Genomic DNA, 17,769 nt, shown 5'->3' with positions numbered 1-17,769 from the left:
CATTTTACATGACAAATAATCTAGTCTCTAACAATTCTCTATTATTAAGAAATGAGGGCATCCACTAAGAATATTTGTTAGCCCCCACAAACTATGCTAAGCATAAGGGTTATGAAGATGAGTAACCCTGTCCTCAAGTAACTTACTAAGCAATGTACTAAATACTTAGATATTATTAAACTGAACTTTTCAGGGTTCTTATTTCTCTAAAGGTCACAAAAATAGCACAAAAGATAAAAATTAAAGTATTATTAGTACCATTTATTGGCCTCCATAAGATCCTGGTTCACACTATTGGTGCTGTGCTCTCTGCCACCAAATGTTCGAATTTTGGGATATTCTGTTCTTCCTGCACATGCCTCTCGCATTTTAAAATTGAAAGCAGCTTGTGCTACCTGCTTATAATGCTTCCTGCTAAATACAATCTGTTGTTTCACTTGGTGTAGAGCATCTAAAAAAAACCTTTCCACTTCTGTTCTCTCGTCCAGTATGTTCTTGGCCAGCTTCTTTACTCTATTCATCTCCCTGTCCTTCATCTGAAGAAGGTGCTGCAACTTGTAGATTTCAACCTGATCTGCTTGGTTATCTACTCTTGCCTTTTGCTGCAGTTTTAGAACTTCACTCTCAAACTCCCTGGTCATGCAAGTCAGGGCAGTCTCCAAGCTTACCACCTTCTTCTGAAGAGTTTGGATTTGTGATCTCTGCTGGGTAAGTTGTATAATTTTTTCCTTAACCAATAGATCATCAATCTCCTAAAAACAGAAAGATGATAGAGGTGAGATATGTTTTTCTTTAGTCAGTTCCAGAACTTAAAAGTTCCTCACTAATTTCCACTACTTCGTGAGATTTGAGTCTGATGCCAGGTTGAGATGGTAATATTTTTGTATTTTGTATATATAGAGATAGAGAGAGTAAAAAGCATCCTTGGGTCTTTGTCTAGACTTGTGAAGACCACTGATTTTGCTAATTAAGACATTTTCCTTCTCCTAAAATTCTGAAAGATTAAATATTTTATATTACCAAAAGGGTAATTCTAAGATCAAAAAGACTATATAGTAAAAACATTAACTTAACAACTATATATTGGAAACTCTGGCAGTCCACTAGTTGCCTATCCCAATGTCCATTTTCCCTTTCCTCCTGAGTAATAAAACCCCAATTTGTTTTTAGGAAGGCAGTAAGTGCAGCTCCCTGTCTCCCTTTGGTTCAGCACAGCCATGAAGGTTGTGGTCAATAAAATGTAAGTAGAAATGTGTGTAGGACTTCCAGGAAGACTGCTAAAGGGAGGGGCATACATTTTTTCCTTTTCCTTCTTGTTCTTCTTCCTTCCTGCTGTTTGAGTAACAGTTAGAGTTCGAGCTGCTGCTGTGGGCCATGAGGTGACTCAGAGGATGTAAGCCGCACGTTGCAGAGCAGAATTAAGGAAACTGAGTCTGTACTGACTTTGTGGCACCACTATTCCAGCACTGGGAGTGCTCACCTCCAGACTTCCTTCAGGTGAGAGATGAGAGATCAAACCCTTATGAGTTGAAGCCACTGTCATTTGGGCTGTTACAGCTGAACCTGTTCCTAAGTAGTTCAGGAACCAACTTAGTCTAAGCAAAGCAAAATGAGTGTTCTCAAGTAGTAGATGATAGGAGTTATATTTATGTTTCTGATACATTCTTTATAATGCCAAGTCTAGTGCTTCATAGTCATTCAGTAATTAATCTTTTCAATAAGAAAGGAACATCATCCAGACAGAAGAAAAATGGTCACTCTGTCCTTATGTATCTTTATTATACTCAGTGATTAGTATTTACCAACTCAGTCCTTAAAAAAAAAAAAAGATAGGAAACAAAATCTAAATGAGAATGGAAACCTTTTGTTGTAAAAGGGAAGTCTGGGACTCTAGCAGCTTCTCTGCATTTTTTTTGAAAGCATCAGCTTCCTTCAGGTGGTATTCAAGAGCCTTCTGGAGATAAACATTCTCTTTAAAGACAGCTCTTCCAGCATTGCTCAATTGCCTGAAATGGAGAGATACAAGATCTCAAAACAGAGGCCTAAGTTTTACATATTACCAAACTAGAGCAATAACTGATCTCCCAACAGTAATAATAAGGACAACCCTGCCAGGTCGCTATTATTAACCCCATTTTTAGATAAAGATTAAATTTCAAAAAAGTTAAGGAATCTTCCTCCACTCAATTGGTATATGTGTTGAGAACCAGTCTAATTTCAAAGCCCAGGTTCTTACCCTCACCGTGCTGCTACAGGAAGGGTGGAGGGAAAAGGGGTGGGAACACAAAATCCTCTTTCTAGAAACACTGAGGAAAACTAAGCCAGAAAACTTGAAGAAAGCAAATTGGAGAGAAGTGGGAAGACAATATAAGAACAAAACAGACCTGCAAAAAGGTAAGAGAAGCTATTAGAAAGGAAAAAAGCAGCAGTCTCTTACACAACAGCTTCATGGTGGGCTCTCTCTGCCAGCATTATTATCTTCTTTTCAGCTTCCTGTTCCAGTCGTTGCTAAAAAAGAAAATTGGCTGTTTTAATTCAGAGTTATATTTCTAACAACAAATTTTACATATCAAAAAGTTAAGTATTTATTTTATAATGTCAAATAAAATACTCCTGTCCACATGACCTGACATGAAGTACTTCAACTATTGATGGAGGAGCCAGCAGAGGATAGAGTGAACACAGGAACATTGGGGTACCTCTCAATTTCCCCGTTAAAGAAAGAATATGACAGATAAATAGGGGGGAAAATCTACATCAGTATGGCAAAGCAGCACTGGCAGAAATTTCTGCTAAATACAATGAGGAGAGTCACTATTTAAGAGAGTGATGAGAATCATTGTTTATTCATTCGACAAATTCCTATGGAGCAATTATAGTGTACCAGGTTTTTTAAATACTGAAGATTCTGTGGTGAACAAAACAGACACGGTCCCTATTCGCATGGAGATTATATTCTAGGATGGGATCCAGACAATAATAATAATTAAAATGTCCTCCATGTGTACCAAAGTGACCTCTCCAATTTCACCTCCCCTATATAATGACGTACATGCAGCTTTAATTCCACCAGAGAAACACCAAACTGGGGGGTATATATCCTAAAGCATTGGTAAAATGACAATTTCACTTGAGGATTTCAAGAATCTCTAAATGAGAGGAGGGAAAAGATTAGACATTGAGATATCTAAAATATTGCATTGACCAAAAAGTTTAGTTAGCTTTTTCTATAAAATAAAACATGCATTTTTGACTTTCACCAATAACTTTATTGATTTGGGTATTTTGAGAATGTCAGCTATCTCTCACATGGTATAATGTTGATTGTTCTCAATTAATGTCTTGATTTGATTGCTCCCAACTTCAACTGGTCTACCCAACTGTGGAGCATTATCCAGCGAGAAATCTCCAGCATGAAACATTGCAAACCACTTTTGACATGTTTGATCAGTCACAGCACCTTCTCTATATACTGCACAAATCTTTCTTTGCATTTCAGTTGCGTTTTTATCTTTCTTGAAATAATGAAGCATAGTATGCTGAAAATGTTGTGTATTTTCCTCTAGTTTCAATATTAAAATGGTTACACAAAAATTCACCAATTTTGATACATTTTTTATCAAATGCATGCAGATATGACAGCTGTCACAATACAAGCTAACAAAATTGCTTTGAATGAAGTTAAAAGACAACTAAGCGCTACTAGAGCCATCGTACAGAAAAAAAAAAAATTGGGGGTGGGGGGCCAATCCAATAGGGTATTTTTTCCATTTTTCATTCTACTATGATTTGATAACAATCTTCCTAATAAGGTACCAAATGGAAGGTTGCTATGTCTCAGAATGCATGTAAATACTTACGTTGTTCTAGTAAATGAAAGAGTTCTTTTTTAATCCTCACCTAAGGACATGCCTATTAATTGTAGAGAGAGGGGAAGGGAGGGAGAGAAACATGGATACTGAACCTGCAACCTAGGCATGTGCACTGACTGGGAATAGAACCCACAACCCTTTGGTTTACGAGACTACAGTTCAACCAACTGAGCCACACCAGCCAGGGAAAACAAAAGAGTTCTTTAACCTTAATGTCATACCTTTTCTTCAAAAAACTTCCTTTCCAATCTTCTGAGAGTCTCCTGTTGTTTCCGTTCTGTGTTTCTTAAATTCTCCTTCAGCTAAAATTAAAATTAAAAAAGCAAAAACTGGTCAGTATGGAATGGGTTTGATTGGGGCATATTCCTAGAAAACTCTCAACAAAGAAACATTTTCTGTTATTTTACCACTTAATACTGAACACACAGAAAAGCCCCATGTCTTTGCTTATGAGTACTATATTTCTCCCAATCATCTATAAAATTATTGGATCAATATTGAGTTTCTAAAAAGCTTTTCATGAATAACAGTCTCAGAATATTCAGACAAAGTGTTCTAGTAATCACAGTTTCTAAATATCTTCATTTTAAACATGTGGACTCACAGGACCGTATTTTGGAACTGGAAGGGACCTGAGGAGTCAGACTATATAATCTCTCAATACAGAAATCCCTTCTATAAGAAGAATATCTAGAGACCGAGCATCACTAATTCAAATCTCATTAATTCACTAAACTGCCCTTTAATAACTCTGATTTTTAGAAAATTCTTCTTAGTCTTAGTCCAAAAAAAAAAAAAAAAAATCTGATTCCCACAGATGACTCCTTCTGTTCTCTAAAACTACATAGCATAGGCTGGTCCTATGGAAGTGGGTTATCAGAAAAACTAAAGTAAAACTACATATCATAAAAAGGACATAAAATTCTTCTACACAAACACAGTCAACCTGATAAAGCTATGATCCTGTAGTCACCTCGAAATAGGCATGGTCAATCTAATATTCATGCCACAAAAAAGGCAGTGAGAAGGGCTTTCCAACAGACAGACCACGGTTCAAGTGCTAGGTCTCTCACTTACCAGCAATTTGACTGGGCAAGTCACTTAACTTCTCAGAGTCTCAGATTCTCCAAGAATAAAAAGAAGATAATAATAGTAGTAGCTATATCATAGAGGTGTGGCAAGGATTAAATAACATGTACTTAGAACAGTAACCATCTAATATAATGATTAGCATTGTTCCCACTTATACTTAACAATTTTCCTTACTATGATTTCTATTTTATACGATCTTCTTTAGATGTTCTTCTTTTTCCCTTTATTTTTATATAATTTTTAAAAATGGCCTCAATACTATTCATCCATAAGAAAAAATGAAATACTGCTATTTGTAACCACATAAATATCTTGCGAATACCATGCTAAGCAAAATAAGTCAGTCAGGAAAGGTCAAGAATCATACGATTTCACTTATATGTGGGATATAAAGCTGAAAGCAACAGACAGACAAGACTAACAAAAACTCATAGACACAGGCAACATTATGGTGGTTACCAGAAGAAAAGGGGGATGGAGGGAGGGAGGAAAGGGTAAAGGGGGTCAAATATATGATGATGGAAGGAGACTTGACTGGCTGGTGAACACACATGCGATGTATAGACAATATATTATAGAATTATACACTTGAAGCCTATATAACTTTATTAACCAATGTCATCCCAATAAATTTAATAAAATTTAAAAACGGATATAGAGGGACAGCCTCTTACATCATCAAAGACTTTCAAAATTAATGTCAAGCCCTGACTGGTGTGACTCAGTGGGTTGGGCATGGTCCTGCAAACAGGTTGCAGGTTTGATTCCCGATCAGGGCAAATGCCTGGGTTACAAGCCAGGTCCCAGTTGGGGGTGTGCGAGAGGCAACCACTTGATGTTTCTCTCACACATTAATGTTTCTCTCCTTCTCTTTCTCCCCGCCTTCTCCTCTCTAAAAACATATAAATAAAATCTTTTAAAAAAACAGTTGATTTTAATATACAAATTTATGGAAATGTCTACCATCCCTCTGTGTGTGTGTGTGTTGGGGGGACACAAACTTTTCTTTTTTGTTTTTTGTTTTTTGAGAAGTTTTCATATGCCATTAGACTCACCTCAAAAATCTATAAATTAATATATCATGAAAGACAGACAATATATATAAAGAGTCTTTAAAAGTTCATATTCTTTAACCCACAAATTTCACTTTTAAGAAGTTTTCCTAAAAACTAATTAAAGAGGCCTGGCTGGGTGGCTCAGTTGGTTGGAATGTTGTCCTGTACACCAAAAGGTTGTGGGTTCAATTCCGGCCAAGGCGCATACACAGGCTGCAGGCTGTTCCATCCCAGGAGGATCCCTGGTCAGCGCGCATATGGGAGGCAACTGATTGATGTTTCTCTTTCACATCGATGTTCCTCTTTCTCTCAAATCAATAAATATATCCTTGGGTAAGGATTTTTAAAAACTAATTAAAGAGATTAAAAAATTGTGTTACTTAGATGTTCATCACAGTTCATAATAGTGATAAAAATTAGAAAAAAGGTAAAATGCCCAACAAGGGGCCAATTAATAAATCCTGACACATCTACTCAATGGAATTTCATGTATCTAGTCAAAAGATTTTTTAGAAAAACATGTAATGACATTGAAAAATGTTCACAATATATAAAGTGAAAAAATCAGTTAACATTTGTACATTATGACCTCATGTTTGTAAAAATATTTAAAATGTTCCTACACAGCAGAGGAAGAAAAAGGAAACACAATACACCAAAGTATTAACAATGGTTATTTCTAAGTGTGTGTAGCAGGGATGGGGGTGATTTCTTTTTTATCAGCTAAATTTGCTGAAGTGAATATCATTACTATATCAAAAAAGGAAAGACAAAACTATTAAAAAATAATAACTGCAACCTAAAAATCTATGCTGCTTCTGCTAATCAGGTAGATAGAAATTATTTTTTCTTTAAAATGAATGTTTTGAATGCTTTTTGATAATCTAAATGTAATTAGCCTCTTTTAAATTTGTACAATGAATTGTATTACACAGTATAATTAATATTCTTCATTTACCTCACAATTTTAAGTTCACAGGCCTCCACACTTGCCTTAATTTTTCCATATTTCCACAGAACTACCTTATTTTTCCCCATAAAGTCTTGAACTTGAAGTCTTCCTAGCTCAGCAGCCTCTTTGAAGGTGTATGAAATCTATTTGTCCGCCAGGTGGCAACATTGTTCTTTAAAAAAGAATCACACTGCGGCCCACTAGACTATGAACTAGTTCCTAATTCACTTCAACTCAGAATGTATACCTCCCTTACTTAGGTTGACTATTTGAGAGTTCCTGGAAAGTTAAGGAACTTAACTTGATTCAATCTGCAGCAGATTCATATAAAATAAAACTTATTCCCTCTAAACTTTTTTCTAGCTTTATTGAGGCATAAATGACAAAAACTGAAAGGTGTTTCAAGTGTACAAGGGGAGGCTCCAAAAAACCCAGAATTTATTTATTAAAAATTGTGTGTTTATTCTCACATGTTTAAACTTCAGTCACCTTCAAAGTACTCTCCATCTGATGCAATACAACTATTGAGACATTTTTTTCCCACTGCTCAAAAGCAGTTTTTGAACTTGTGGATTTTAATGCCTTTTAGTGCTTCTGCTGTTTTTTTGTTTCACCTCTTCCTCATCAGCAAAATGTTCCCCTTTGAGGACTTTCTTCATCTGGGGAAACAAACAAACAAACAAAATAGTCGCTCGGGGCAAGATTGGGTAATTAGGGAGGGTGGGACATGAGAGTCATGCCATTTTGGGTTAAAAACTGCTGAATACTCAGCAGGGTGTGGGCAGGTGCGCTCATAAATTACCACACATCATGAAATGGGCAAATGCATTGAAAGAGTCTTCAAAAAACCCACTGAAGCCGAATGCAGCCTCTCACAACAATGCCAGTTGGCACACTGATACAGATGGGTCCCTAGAACACTTACCTAGCAGGGGGAAAATGTACTACAAGGGGCCCACCCTCAAGAAGATAATTCTGAGTCTTTTTGGGGGTCCCCTCTCATACATAGTAATGACTTGATATATGTGTGTGTGTGTGTATATATACATATACACACACACACACATATATATGTATATATATATGTATATATATGTATATATATATGTATATATTGTGAAAGGATTCCTCCCATGTAGTTAGTAGAAAACTTGATATCTCTTTAATTACATGTTTTTTTTTAAGATTTTATTTATTTTTAGAGAGAGAGCGAAACGGAGGAAGAGAGAGAGAGAAACACCGAAGTGAGAGAAAAACATCAATTGGTTGCCCCTGGCACACGCCCCAACGTGGGAATCAAATCAGCAGACCTTTCACTTTGCAGGATGATGCCCAACCAACTGAGCCATGCAGGCCAGGGCCCTTTCAATTACATTTTTAATGGAAAGACCTGCTCAGTATTTAACAAATATTCATTGAGCATTACTGTATATCTTGCACTTCGAGAAATAAAAAGGACAACACTGTACCTGAAAGAATTTACAATCTAGTAGGGGGGATAAGAGAAATAATAAATATAACATCAAGATAGAATAGTCTAAGTGGTATAAAATAGAGACAAAGCACTATGGGGATACATGGAAAATTATTACTTTTGTTGCTAAACTTATTTACTTCCTTTTTCAGATTTATTGAGATATAATTGACATGTAACACTGTGTAAATTTAAGGTGTTTGATGTGTTGATTTGATACACTTTATAAATTGCAAAATAATTACCACCACAGCATTAGCTAACACCTCCAATACTGTCACATAATTACAACTTCATTTTTCTGGTAAGAACATTTAAGATCTACTCTCATAGGTATGGATAATGGAAACAGACTGACAGATGTCAGAGGGGAGTGGGATCGAAGAGCTAGATAAAAGAAAGTAAAATTTTAATGGACAGAGATATATCAGGAATATATTCCAGGTAGAAGAAACGATGTGAACAAAGTAACAAAAGCATAAAAGACTTCAGGGATGAGTAAATATCCAGTTTGGGTGGATTAAAGGGTGTGTGCATGGGGAGGTATAGTAAAAGAAGATAATGATGTTCCAAAGTAGGTATAGGGACTTGACACTCACACTAAGATGTCTGGACAATATTCTGTTTACAATAGAGAGATACTAAAGAAGATTCTTGAGAGAGGTGATCAGAACATCATCAGAACTGTGATATTTTAAGGTCATTCGGTAGCAGTATTTTGGATTGCAGTGGGGTGGTGATTTTAAAATATGTCCACAACTTCTTCAATGAAACCTAATTCTCCACCATTAGAATGTGGGCCTGACTTAGGGATTTTCTTCCAACTTATAGAATACGACAGAAGTCATGCTACATGATTTCCGGCTACGTCAAGAAAAAGATAGCTTCTGTCTGGCTTTCTCTTGGATGACTCGGCTCTGGGTGAATTCATCCAAATTGTGAGGATACTCAGGTAGCTTATGAAGAGGCCCATTTGGGAAAAAGTTGAAACCTCCCAGTAATTACCAGCACTGATGTGAGAGCCATGTGAGTTGGCACCTTGGATGCTCCAGCTCCAGTCAAGCCCTTAGATGACTGCAGCCCTGGCTGATACCTTGACTGTAACCTCATGAGAGACCGCGAGTCAGAACTGCCCTGCTCCTGAATTCCTGACCCATAGAAATTGTGCTTTTAATGTTCATTATTGCTTTAAGCCACTAGATTCAGGGGTTTATTTGTTCTGCTATAATAGATAGCTAATGCAGAGGAAAAAATAGAGCGGACAAGACTAGAGGCACTGAACAGGAATTCAAGACACTGGGACGCTGCTACCAGCTCTACAACTTACCATGCAAGTCACTTATATTTGTGTTTCAGCTTTCCTCATCTGTAGAATGACTTACGTAGACCCTGAACCTTCTTCGAGCTCTAAGAATTGATGAATTCTATGAAAGGTTTTAGTTTTAGATGGTTCCTTATATCAATCATTTAGCAAATTTTATTATTAAGTACTAGCCTAGGAACTCGTGAGCACTGACAAGTACATACACAAGTAGATGTTTTGGTTCTTTTTTATTTTCCTTAGTTTACTAAGATTAAAGAACACAAACATAAAATAACTAGAGAAGACAGTTATGTAACTGCTATTTTAAGGACTTTAAAGAACTTGAAATTCATGGGAGGGGAGAGTTCCCCAGCATATACTGCAAAGGAGTTTGTATAATGGTGAGCTACAAAAATTAAGATCAATTTTAAAGCAACAAGTAATCAAGTTCATGAACAAAGTCAGCCTCATGGGAAGGTTTTGGGATAACTACACAATTATGATAAGGAGTTAAAACACATTCCTCTCAATCTAAGAAAGTGTCTTCCTACTCCCCACCTTGCCTGAAGTGTACTGACTCTTTCTTTTAATTAGGGCTTCTAAGAGTCCTCTATTACAATTTTTAAAGCTATATAATCATAACAATAATCAAAACATCAATAATTATTATGCAACTACTCTTACTAGAGATTAGCAGGAGTCAATGTGCCAAGTACTTTACATACATTCCATTATTTAAGCCACACAACATCTCTAAGAGAAGACAGGTGATATGATAGCCACATTTTATAAATAAGGAATCTAAGATGCAAAGTTAACAGAATATCCATGGTCACACTGCAGAGCCAGGACACATGTCCATGATGTCAACCACTACATTATCTTATTTACCTTATTCATTTCTCATATGCCCTTTCAATTTGGCAGTTAGCTAAAAGGTAAACAGAAGCAAGATGGAGGAACTTAGGTTTCCCATCAAAGCTTGTTCTGGCTAAGTAGGGCCCTGTGTAGCCAGAGGAGAGCTTGAGAGGCACTGTATGCTGGGTGGATACACTGAGGTTTAGAGTGAGATCCACTAGAAGGGATAGAGGAAGGGCCTTAAGTAATACAAATTGTAATAATCATTATCTTAGCAGGAGCAATAATAGCAGTGGGATAAGCAACAGCAGATAATATTTATTATACAGTGTAAGAGAGTGAACAGAAACCTCAGAACTTGGAGGATGGGACTCAGTGGAGCACACATTTTCCTGAGAAATGCCTCTGCATATCTATGTCTGGTAGCTAGTTTCTTAGCTATGCAAATGGCTATGGCTGCCCCACAGCACCAGGGAGATGGGAGGGGATTTGACCATAGAATAGTGACGAAAAAGCTTATGGAGCCTGTGTGAGATTCTGCAAGTGGTCAGGACCAGTCACCACACCGACTGCGTTACAGGCCATGGTCAGAGTTTAAAAATAAAGTGGCAGCCATTTTGGTGCACTGGGCCACGCAGTTTCAAAGACTGCAGAGGGACCCCACCAGGCCACCACGAAGTTGGACGGGAAGAAGGGCTCTGTCTGCCATGAGAAGCAGCACAATGGAAGCAGCATGTTAGAGGAGCATGATGGAGCAGCGGGTTGTAGCAGCTGTGTGAAAAGAAGCAGCTACGTGGTTTACTGTCAGGATCCGGCCACGTGGCTGAGGCTAGTAAGAAAGCAGGCATGCTGCTGCTTTGATTGTGCCTGCTCCAGCTGACTCCGAAGTCACAAGGACTCCACCTTGCAGACCTGGACTCTCTGGAATCTTGGAACTCAGGACATATGGAAAGGACACTCTTAGGACTTGTGCCTTTCCTGGACTTCACCATGATCCAGTGAAACATGGCACATGCTTTCCTGGACTACTATATGGAGGCTGATGACATCATACTCCACACCTTGAAGGAGAGAGCTGACAGGTAAGGTATGGAGAACTATTGGGTTTGGGGGTGGCTTATAACCTTTTGGAGAGCAAGGGAACTGCTGGGTCTCATGGGAGAACAGGGTCTGAGCAGGAGTGCTCACAGTACCTCCAACAGGTAGAATATTGTAAATAAAGACCTGTGTTTCTCAACACTAATTGTTGTGTCTTACACCAAAGTGCCATGTGAACAAGCCCCCTTTTGCTCAGTAACAACAGTACTAAGGATGTAAAACATTATTTCTTTATTCTTCACAATGATGCTCTGAAGTTGGTACTATTATTCTTACCTCCATGTAACAGATGAGGAAATTTAACAAGATACCCAAGTAATGAAGACAGTATTTATACTATCACAGTATGACTTCTGAGCACCAAATTTTAATCCCTACACTAGATGCTATTTGTTTATCTTTGGTGGCAATACTACTATTATTACTACTACTAGTATTAGCAGCAGTATTCAGGCATATTCAGTGGTGTGTTAGAGCCAGCAGAGATTTTGCCAGCAGGTTGTTAAAGCATTGGTAGCTTGAACTTGGCCATAATAAAAGTATTTACTTCTAAGGAAATCAGCAAATGCTACAAATCAGGATCTTCTTTATTTTTCAGAGAGCTACACACCACTATTAATATAATTCTCACTATGTCATATGCACTATTTTAAGCACTTTACATATATGAACTCACTAACCTTACAACACCTTTATGAGACTCTTATTATCCCCATTTTACAGATGAAGAAAGTAAGGTATAGAGCAGTTAAGTAACTTGCCCAAACTCACAAAGCCAACTTCAGCTAATTGTGCCTAGCACTCATTTGTGACATTTGTTGCATTATGATCAATGCAATAAAGCTATATTCTGAGATGAGGGAATGGAAAGTTAAGAGAAAGAGCATAGCAAGGTCACAGAAAAGTACTCAGTTTTCTTCATCCAACCCACATCTACCCAGACGGACTTCTAAACTTATTTAAATTATCATTCATCAGTTTAAACCAGCGATTTTCAATGTGTTGTGCCACAAAAAATTTTAAAACATGCAATACCTGACTATTTAGTCAGGGACACTGACCTCTTTTCCCTAAGATTGTCAAATTTTAAAAAATGACAACAACCAACACCATATAGCTGTTTGGTGTGAATGAAAAAAAATTATACCTATTTTTGTCAGATTAGCAAAAAATACATTTTTTGGTGTGTTGCAGAATTTTAGTAATTAGCATATGTGTGCCATGAGATTAAAAAGGTTGAAAATTGCTGGTCTAAACATTTTCCTTTAGGACTTTGCTACTTTGCCCCTAAAGTTTTCAAAGAACTGTGGTTTGTTTCTTATTGAAGTCACTCCAAAGGTCTGACTGTTGATAACTGTGGGAGGGTATGCTGGCTAAGAGCTGGTGAATTTCCAAAGAAATCAATGTTTAGAAAAAGAAAAGTCTAACCATCAAGACCTTTTGCATCCAGACCTAAACTGATATATCTTAGGCCTTTACTGTCAAAAAAATCTCTAACATGCCACAGGGAGTCCTTTACCATCTCACAGGAGTAAATGTCAGCAAGAGCTTTCACAGACGTAGCAGTTAATTCTAACCTCCCTTTTTAAAAAAAAGAAAGAACAAAACTTACATCATCTAATTCTTTTTCCACTTCGATTTTTCTCTTTTGGAATTGTTTTATTGTTTTTAGCTCTGTCTGAATCATGCCAATTTCTTTGGCTTTTTGATGGAACTGTCCTTCCAGCTCGTTTATTTGCACAGTATACTTTTGTTCCTGTATGCAAAAACAAATAAAAGAAAAACAGATAAATGAACTAGTAAAGAAAAAACAGAAGTCCCACAGAGTCATGTTCCATTCAAAGCCTTAAGCCATTTGTCTATCTTCTTTGAAGAAATGCTTCCTTTTTACTTTTGCATAAAGTTTTAATTTTTGTTAATAGATACCAAGTGCCTTGAATAAGAAAAATTCCAGAATGAGCCGATCTTGTATAGAAAATGCAGATATTTATTAACAAGAGGCATGATAAGACTAAAATAATTTTAATCTGTAAGAAATATAAACAATGTTCCTGACTCTAAATTAAAATTAGTAAACAAAGAGACAAAGGGAGGGCTAATATTCTAATAAAGAAAGGAAGAAGAAGAAGGTGGGAAAATGAGGAAGGAAAGGGGAAGAGAGGAGGAGAAAGGGGGAGGAGGAAAAAAGGGGAAAAAAGGAGGAAAAAAAAGGTCAATAGCAGCAAAAAAACAAGAACAAGAAATACCCAAAGTAACACATTTGGCCCTCAAACATATGAAAAATGCTCAACCTAGCTCATAATAAGAGAAGTGCAAATTGAAATGCACTGAAACACCATTTCTCATGTATCATGTTGACAAAAATTTATTTTGACAATGTACTCTGGTATATTGTGAACACAGGAACTGAAGTTAGATTTCTCAGAATATACCATGTTTGATAGATTTGGCTTTGGAACCACATGAATATTTTACATAATTATAAATATTTATATAATTACATCATTTTATGTGCATGATTAACTCTTTCAAAAGCAACTCCTAAAACTCAAAAGCAAAATGTTTTGATTTGGTGACATAACATTCCGAAAGGAATTATTTCAAATGTTTTTTAAACCTTGTGGTTTGATAGTAGATTCCTATTGGTATATATCCCAAGGGAAAAAAGTGCCCCACAAAATCTTAAACTGTTTCCACTAATCTATGTTGGTGGTAGTATTGATATTAGTATTCTGTGACTATTTATGTATTGAGGTTTAAAGCAACTACACAATTATACTGGTATCATTAGAACCAGGATTTGCGATGAGGGTTCATAACATATTTTAATCTCTAAAAATATATATATTTCCTAACTTGGTCCACTGAAAAGCTCTAGAAAGGATGTCAGATGAAGGATCAGTAAGAATCACTAATACCAAATAGTTTTCTAAAATAACATCTTTATGTTCATTTTGAGCTTCTGTACAACATGTGTGTGGGTTGCTCAGAGGACCTATTCACTTATTCTTATTGTATCTTAAATGTGAGCTTGCCAGAAACCTGGCAACCTGGTAAGTGAATTATTAGTGTACATAGATACTTACCAATTTTTCCTTCTCTTCCTGGGCTTTTTCCTTTGTTTCATTCAATTGCTGTTTCAGTTTTTCAATCTGTAGGAAATGAAAATACAGTTAGGAAAGTAATTTCTGTGTCCTGCCTTTATTAAATAGCCTTGTTTTCATATGATATTAAAACCAGTAAGGTTGGAGAGGTTGAGTAAGGTGAGAAGAGAAGAGGGGACATACTTCATATCCTTTACCTGCTATTGCTGGTTTCCAAAACCTGGTTATCATCAGAATTACCTGAGTAACTTTTTTTTTTTAAATTGTGGTAAAGAACACAACGTTAAATTGACCATCTTAACCATTTTTAAATGTACAGTTCAGTAGTGTTAAGTATATTCGCATTGTCATACAGCAGATCTCCACAACCTTTACACCTTGCAAAATTGAAACTCTATACTCATGAAACACCCATTCCTTCTCCTCCCTCCCCTGCAGCCCTTGGCAACCACCTTTCCACTTTCTATTTTTGGATTTTCGCTACTTTAGATACCCGATGAGTGGAATCCTACAATATTTGTCTTTTGTGACTGGCTTATTTCACTTAGCATATTGTCCTTGAGGTTTATCCATGTTGTATGTAGCATGTGACAAGATTTCCCTTTTTAAGGCTCCATAATAATATTCCATTGTATGTTATGCATATACCATTTTTTCTTTATCCTTCCCATCAATGGACATTTGGGTTGCTTCCACTTCTTGGCTGTGTGAATAATGTTTCAACAAACATGGTATGCAACTCTCTCTCCAAGATCCTCCTTTAGATTCTTTTTTAAAAAATATATATATTTATCGATTCCAGAGAGAGAAGGGAGAGAGAGAGAGAGAGAGAGGAACATTGATGTGAGAGAAACATCAATTGAGTGCCTCCTGTACAGTTAGCAAACCCACAACCTAGACATGTGCCCTGACCGGGAACTGAACCTGACCTTTCAGTTTATGCACTACGCTCCAACCAACAGAGACACATTGGCCAGGATCCTGCTTTAAATTATTTTGGAAATATACCCACAAGTGGGATTGCTGGGTCATCTGGTAATTCTATTTTTAATTTTTTGAGAAAGCTCCATACTGTTTTCCATATTAACTGCACCAATTTACATTCCCACCAACAGTAAACAAGGGGTCCAATTTCTCGGCATCCTCTCCAACGCTTATTATTTTCTCTTTTTCTGATAGTAGCTATGAATAGGAAGGGCTTTCTCGTTGTTTTGATACGCATTTCTCTTATCTGGGTAATTTTTTTTAATTTCATTTTTCAATTACAGTTGACATTCAATATTATTTTGTATTAGTTTCAGATGTACAGCATAGTGGCTAGACAATCATATACTTTACAAAGTGGTCCCCTTGATATTTCAAGTACCCACCTGGCGCTGTACATAATTATTACAATAGTATTAACTATATCTCTATTCTGTACTTTACATCCCCAGGAGTATTTTGTGACTACCAATCTGTACTTCTTAATCTCTTCATTTTTTTCAGCCAGTCCCCAAACTCCCCACCCCTCTGGAAATCATCAGTCTTTTCTCTGTATCTATGAGTCTGTTTCTATTTTCTTAATTTATTTTGCTCTTTAGATTCCACATGTAAGTAAAATCATATGGTATTTATGTTTTTCTGTCTGACTTATTTCACTTAGCATAATATATCTGGGTAACTTTTTAGAAGAAAAATTTCATGAAAAGTACAAAGATTTCTCATGCACTCTTCATCCAATTTTGCTGCATTTGATTTCCAGTTCTATGTATTGTATATATAGACAGATGTATCTTATATATGATTATATAGATACACATATACAGATGATATTTTTTTTACATTGTTTTTTCTGGGCCACATGAGAATAAGTTAAAGACATCATGATCCTACCCCTATATAATTATGTATTTCCTAAGAAAAAGGACATGCCCTGGCTGCTGTGGCTCAGTGGATTGAGCACCAGCCTGTGAGGCAAGTGTCGCTAGTTCGATTCCCAGTCAGGGCAATTACTAGGTTGCACGTCAGGTCCCCAGTTAGGGGCATGAGTGAGAGGCAACCACACAGTGATGTTTCTCTCCCTCTCTTTCTCCTTTCCCCTCTCTCTAAAAATAAAATAAACAAATAAATAATTTTTTTAAAGAAAAAGGACATATATTTTAAGAAGCATAGTACAATTATCAAAATTTGGAAATTTAACATTGATATAACCTATAATCCATATTAAAATTTTATCACTTGTCCCATTGATGTCATTTATTGCAAATTTTCTTTCTCCAGTACAGGATGTGACCCTTGACTATGCATTACGTTAACTTGTCATGTATCCTAGTTTCCTTTAATCTGGAAAAGTTTCTCAGTCTTTGTCTTCTATGAACTGACATTTTTGAAGAATACTGGCCAGGGTTAGGGCTATCTGATGTTTCTTCATGAGTAGATTTAAGTCATGCATTTTTTGGAAGGCATACACTGCTAAAGTGATGGTGTATCCTTTCCAGTGCCTCACATCATGAGGTGATTGATATCAATTTTAATCAGTTTGTTAAGATTGTATCTGCCAGGTTTCTCCACTTACAAGTTATTATTTTTCCTTTTATAATTATTAAGTAATTTGTGGAAAGATATTTTGAGACTATGCAAATGTATTTCTGCTCATCAAAGTGTCACCCACTAGTTTTAGCTTCAACTGATTATTGACAGAATCAGTCATTACTGCGATGCCAAATGATGACTGTTCTAACTTCATTATCATTCCTTAGAAATTTAATAATTTACTGCAATCCTCTGTAAGGAAAATCTTTCCCTTCTCCCTCCTTTATTAGTGTATGTATTTATTTATTAGTAGTATGAACTCATAGACTTACTCTAGTCAATGGGTTTTTACCTATTACTGTCATTTATTTTGATTGTCCCAGATTTGGCCAGTAGGAGCCCCTTCCACACAGTTCTTATGTCCTTTAATACTTTTTACTTACTCTC

At 36.4% G+C, this 17,769-nt stretch overlaps 1 protein-coding gene across 1 annotated transcript in view; it reads right to left on the bottom strand.

The window, feature by feature from the left end:
* The window catches only part of BBOF1 (basal body orientation factor 1), a 34,814-nt gene that overhangs the window by 6,673 nt on the left and 10,372 nt on the right, over positions 1-17,769 (bottom strand). Inside the window, exons 3-8 of the mRNA XM_090271136.1 lie at positions 14,791-14,856; positions 13,317-13,460; positions 4,094-4,174; positions 2,438-2,508; positions 1,862-2,006; positions 259-752 (exon numbers count right to left, since the gene is read on the bottom strand). Of these exons, the coding sequence (XP_090127262.1) occupies positions 259-752; positions 1,862-2,006; positions 2,438-2,508; positions 4,094-4,174; positions 13,317-13,460; positions 14,791-14,856 (1,001 nt within the window). The remainder of the gene's footprint in view (positions 1-258; positions 753-1,861; positions 2,007-2,437; positions 2,509-4,093; positions 4,175-13,316; positions 13,461-14,790; positions 14,857-17,769) is intronic.

This window comes from Furipterus horrens, unplaced genomic scaffold (assembly GCF_987537825.1).
Source record: "Furipterus horrens unplaced genomic scaffold, mFurHor1.1.pri manual_scaffold_3, whole genome shotgun sequence".
Classification (NCBI taxonomy): Eukaryota; Metazoa; Chordata; class Mammalia; order Chiroptera; family Furipteridae; genus Furipterus; species Furipterus horrens.
Note: the sequence above shows the minus strand (reverse complement) of the source record. Positions and strands in the feature narration are given on the sequence as shown.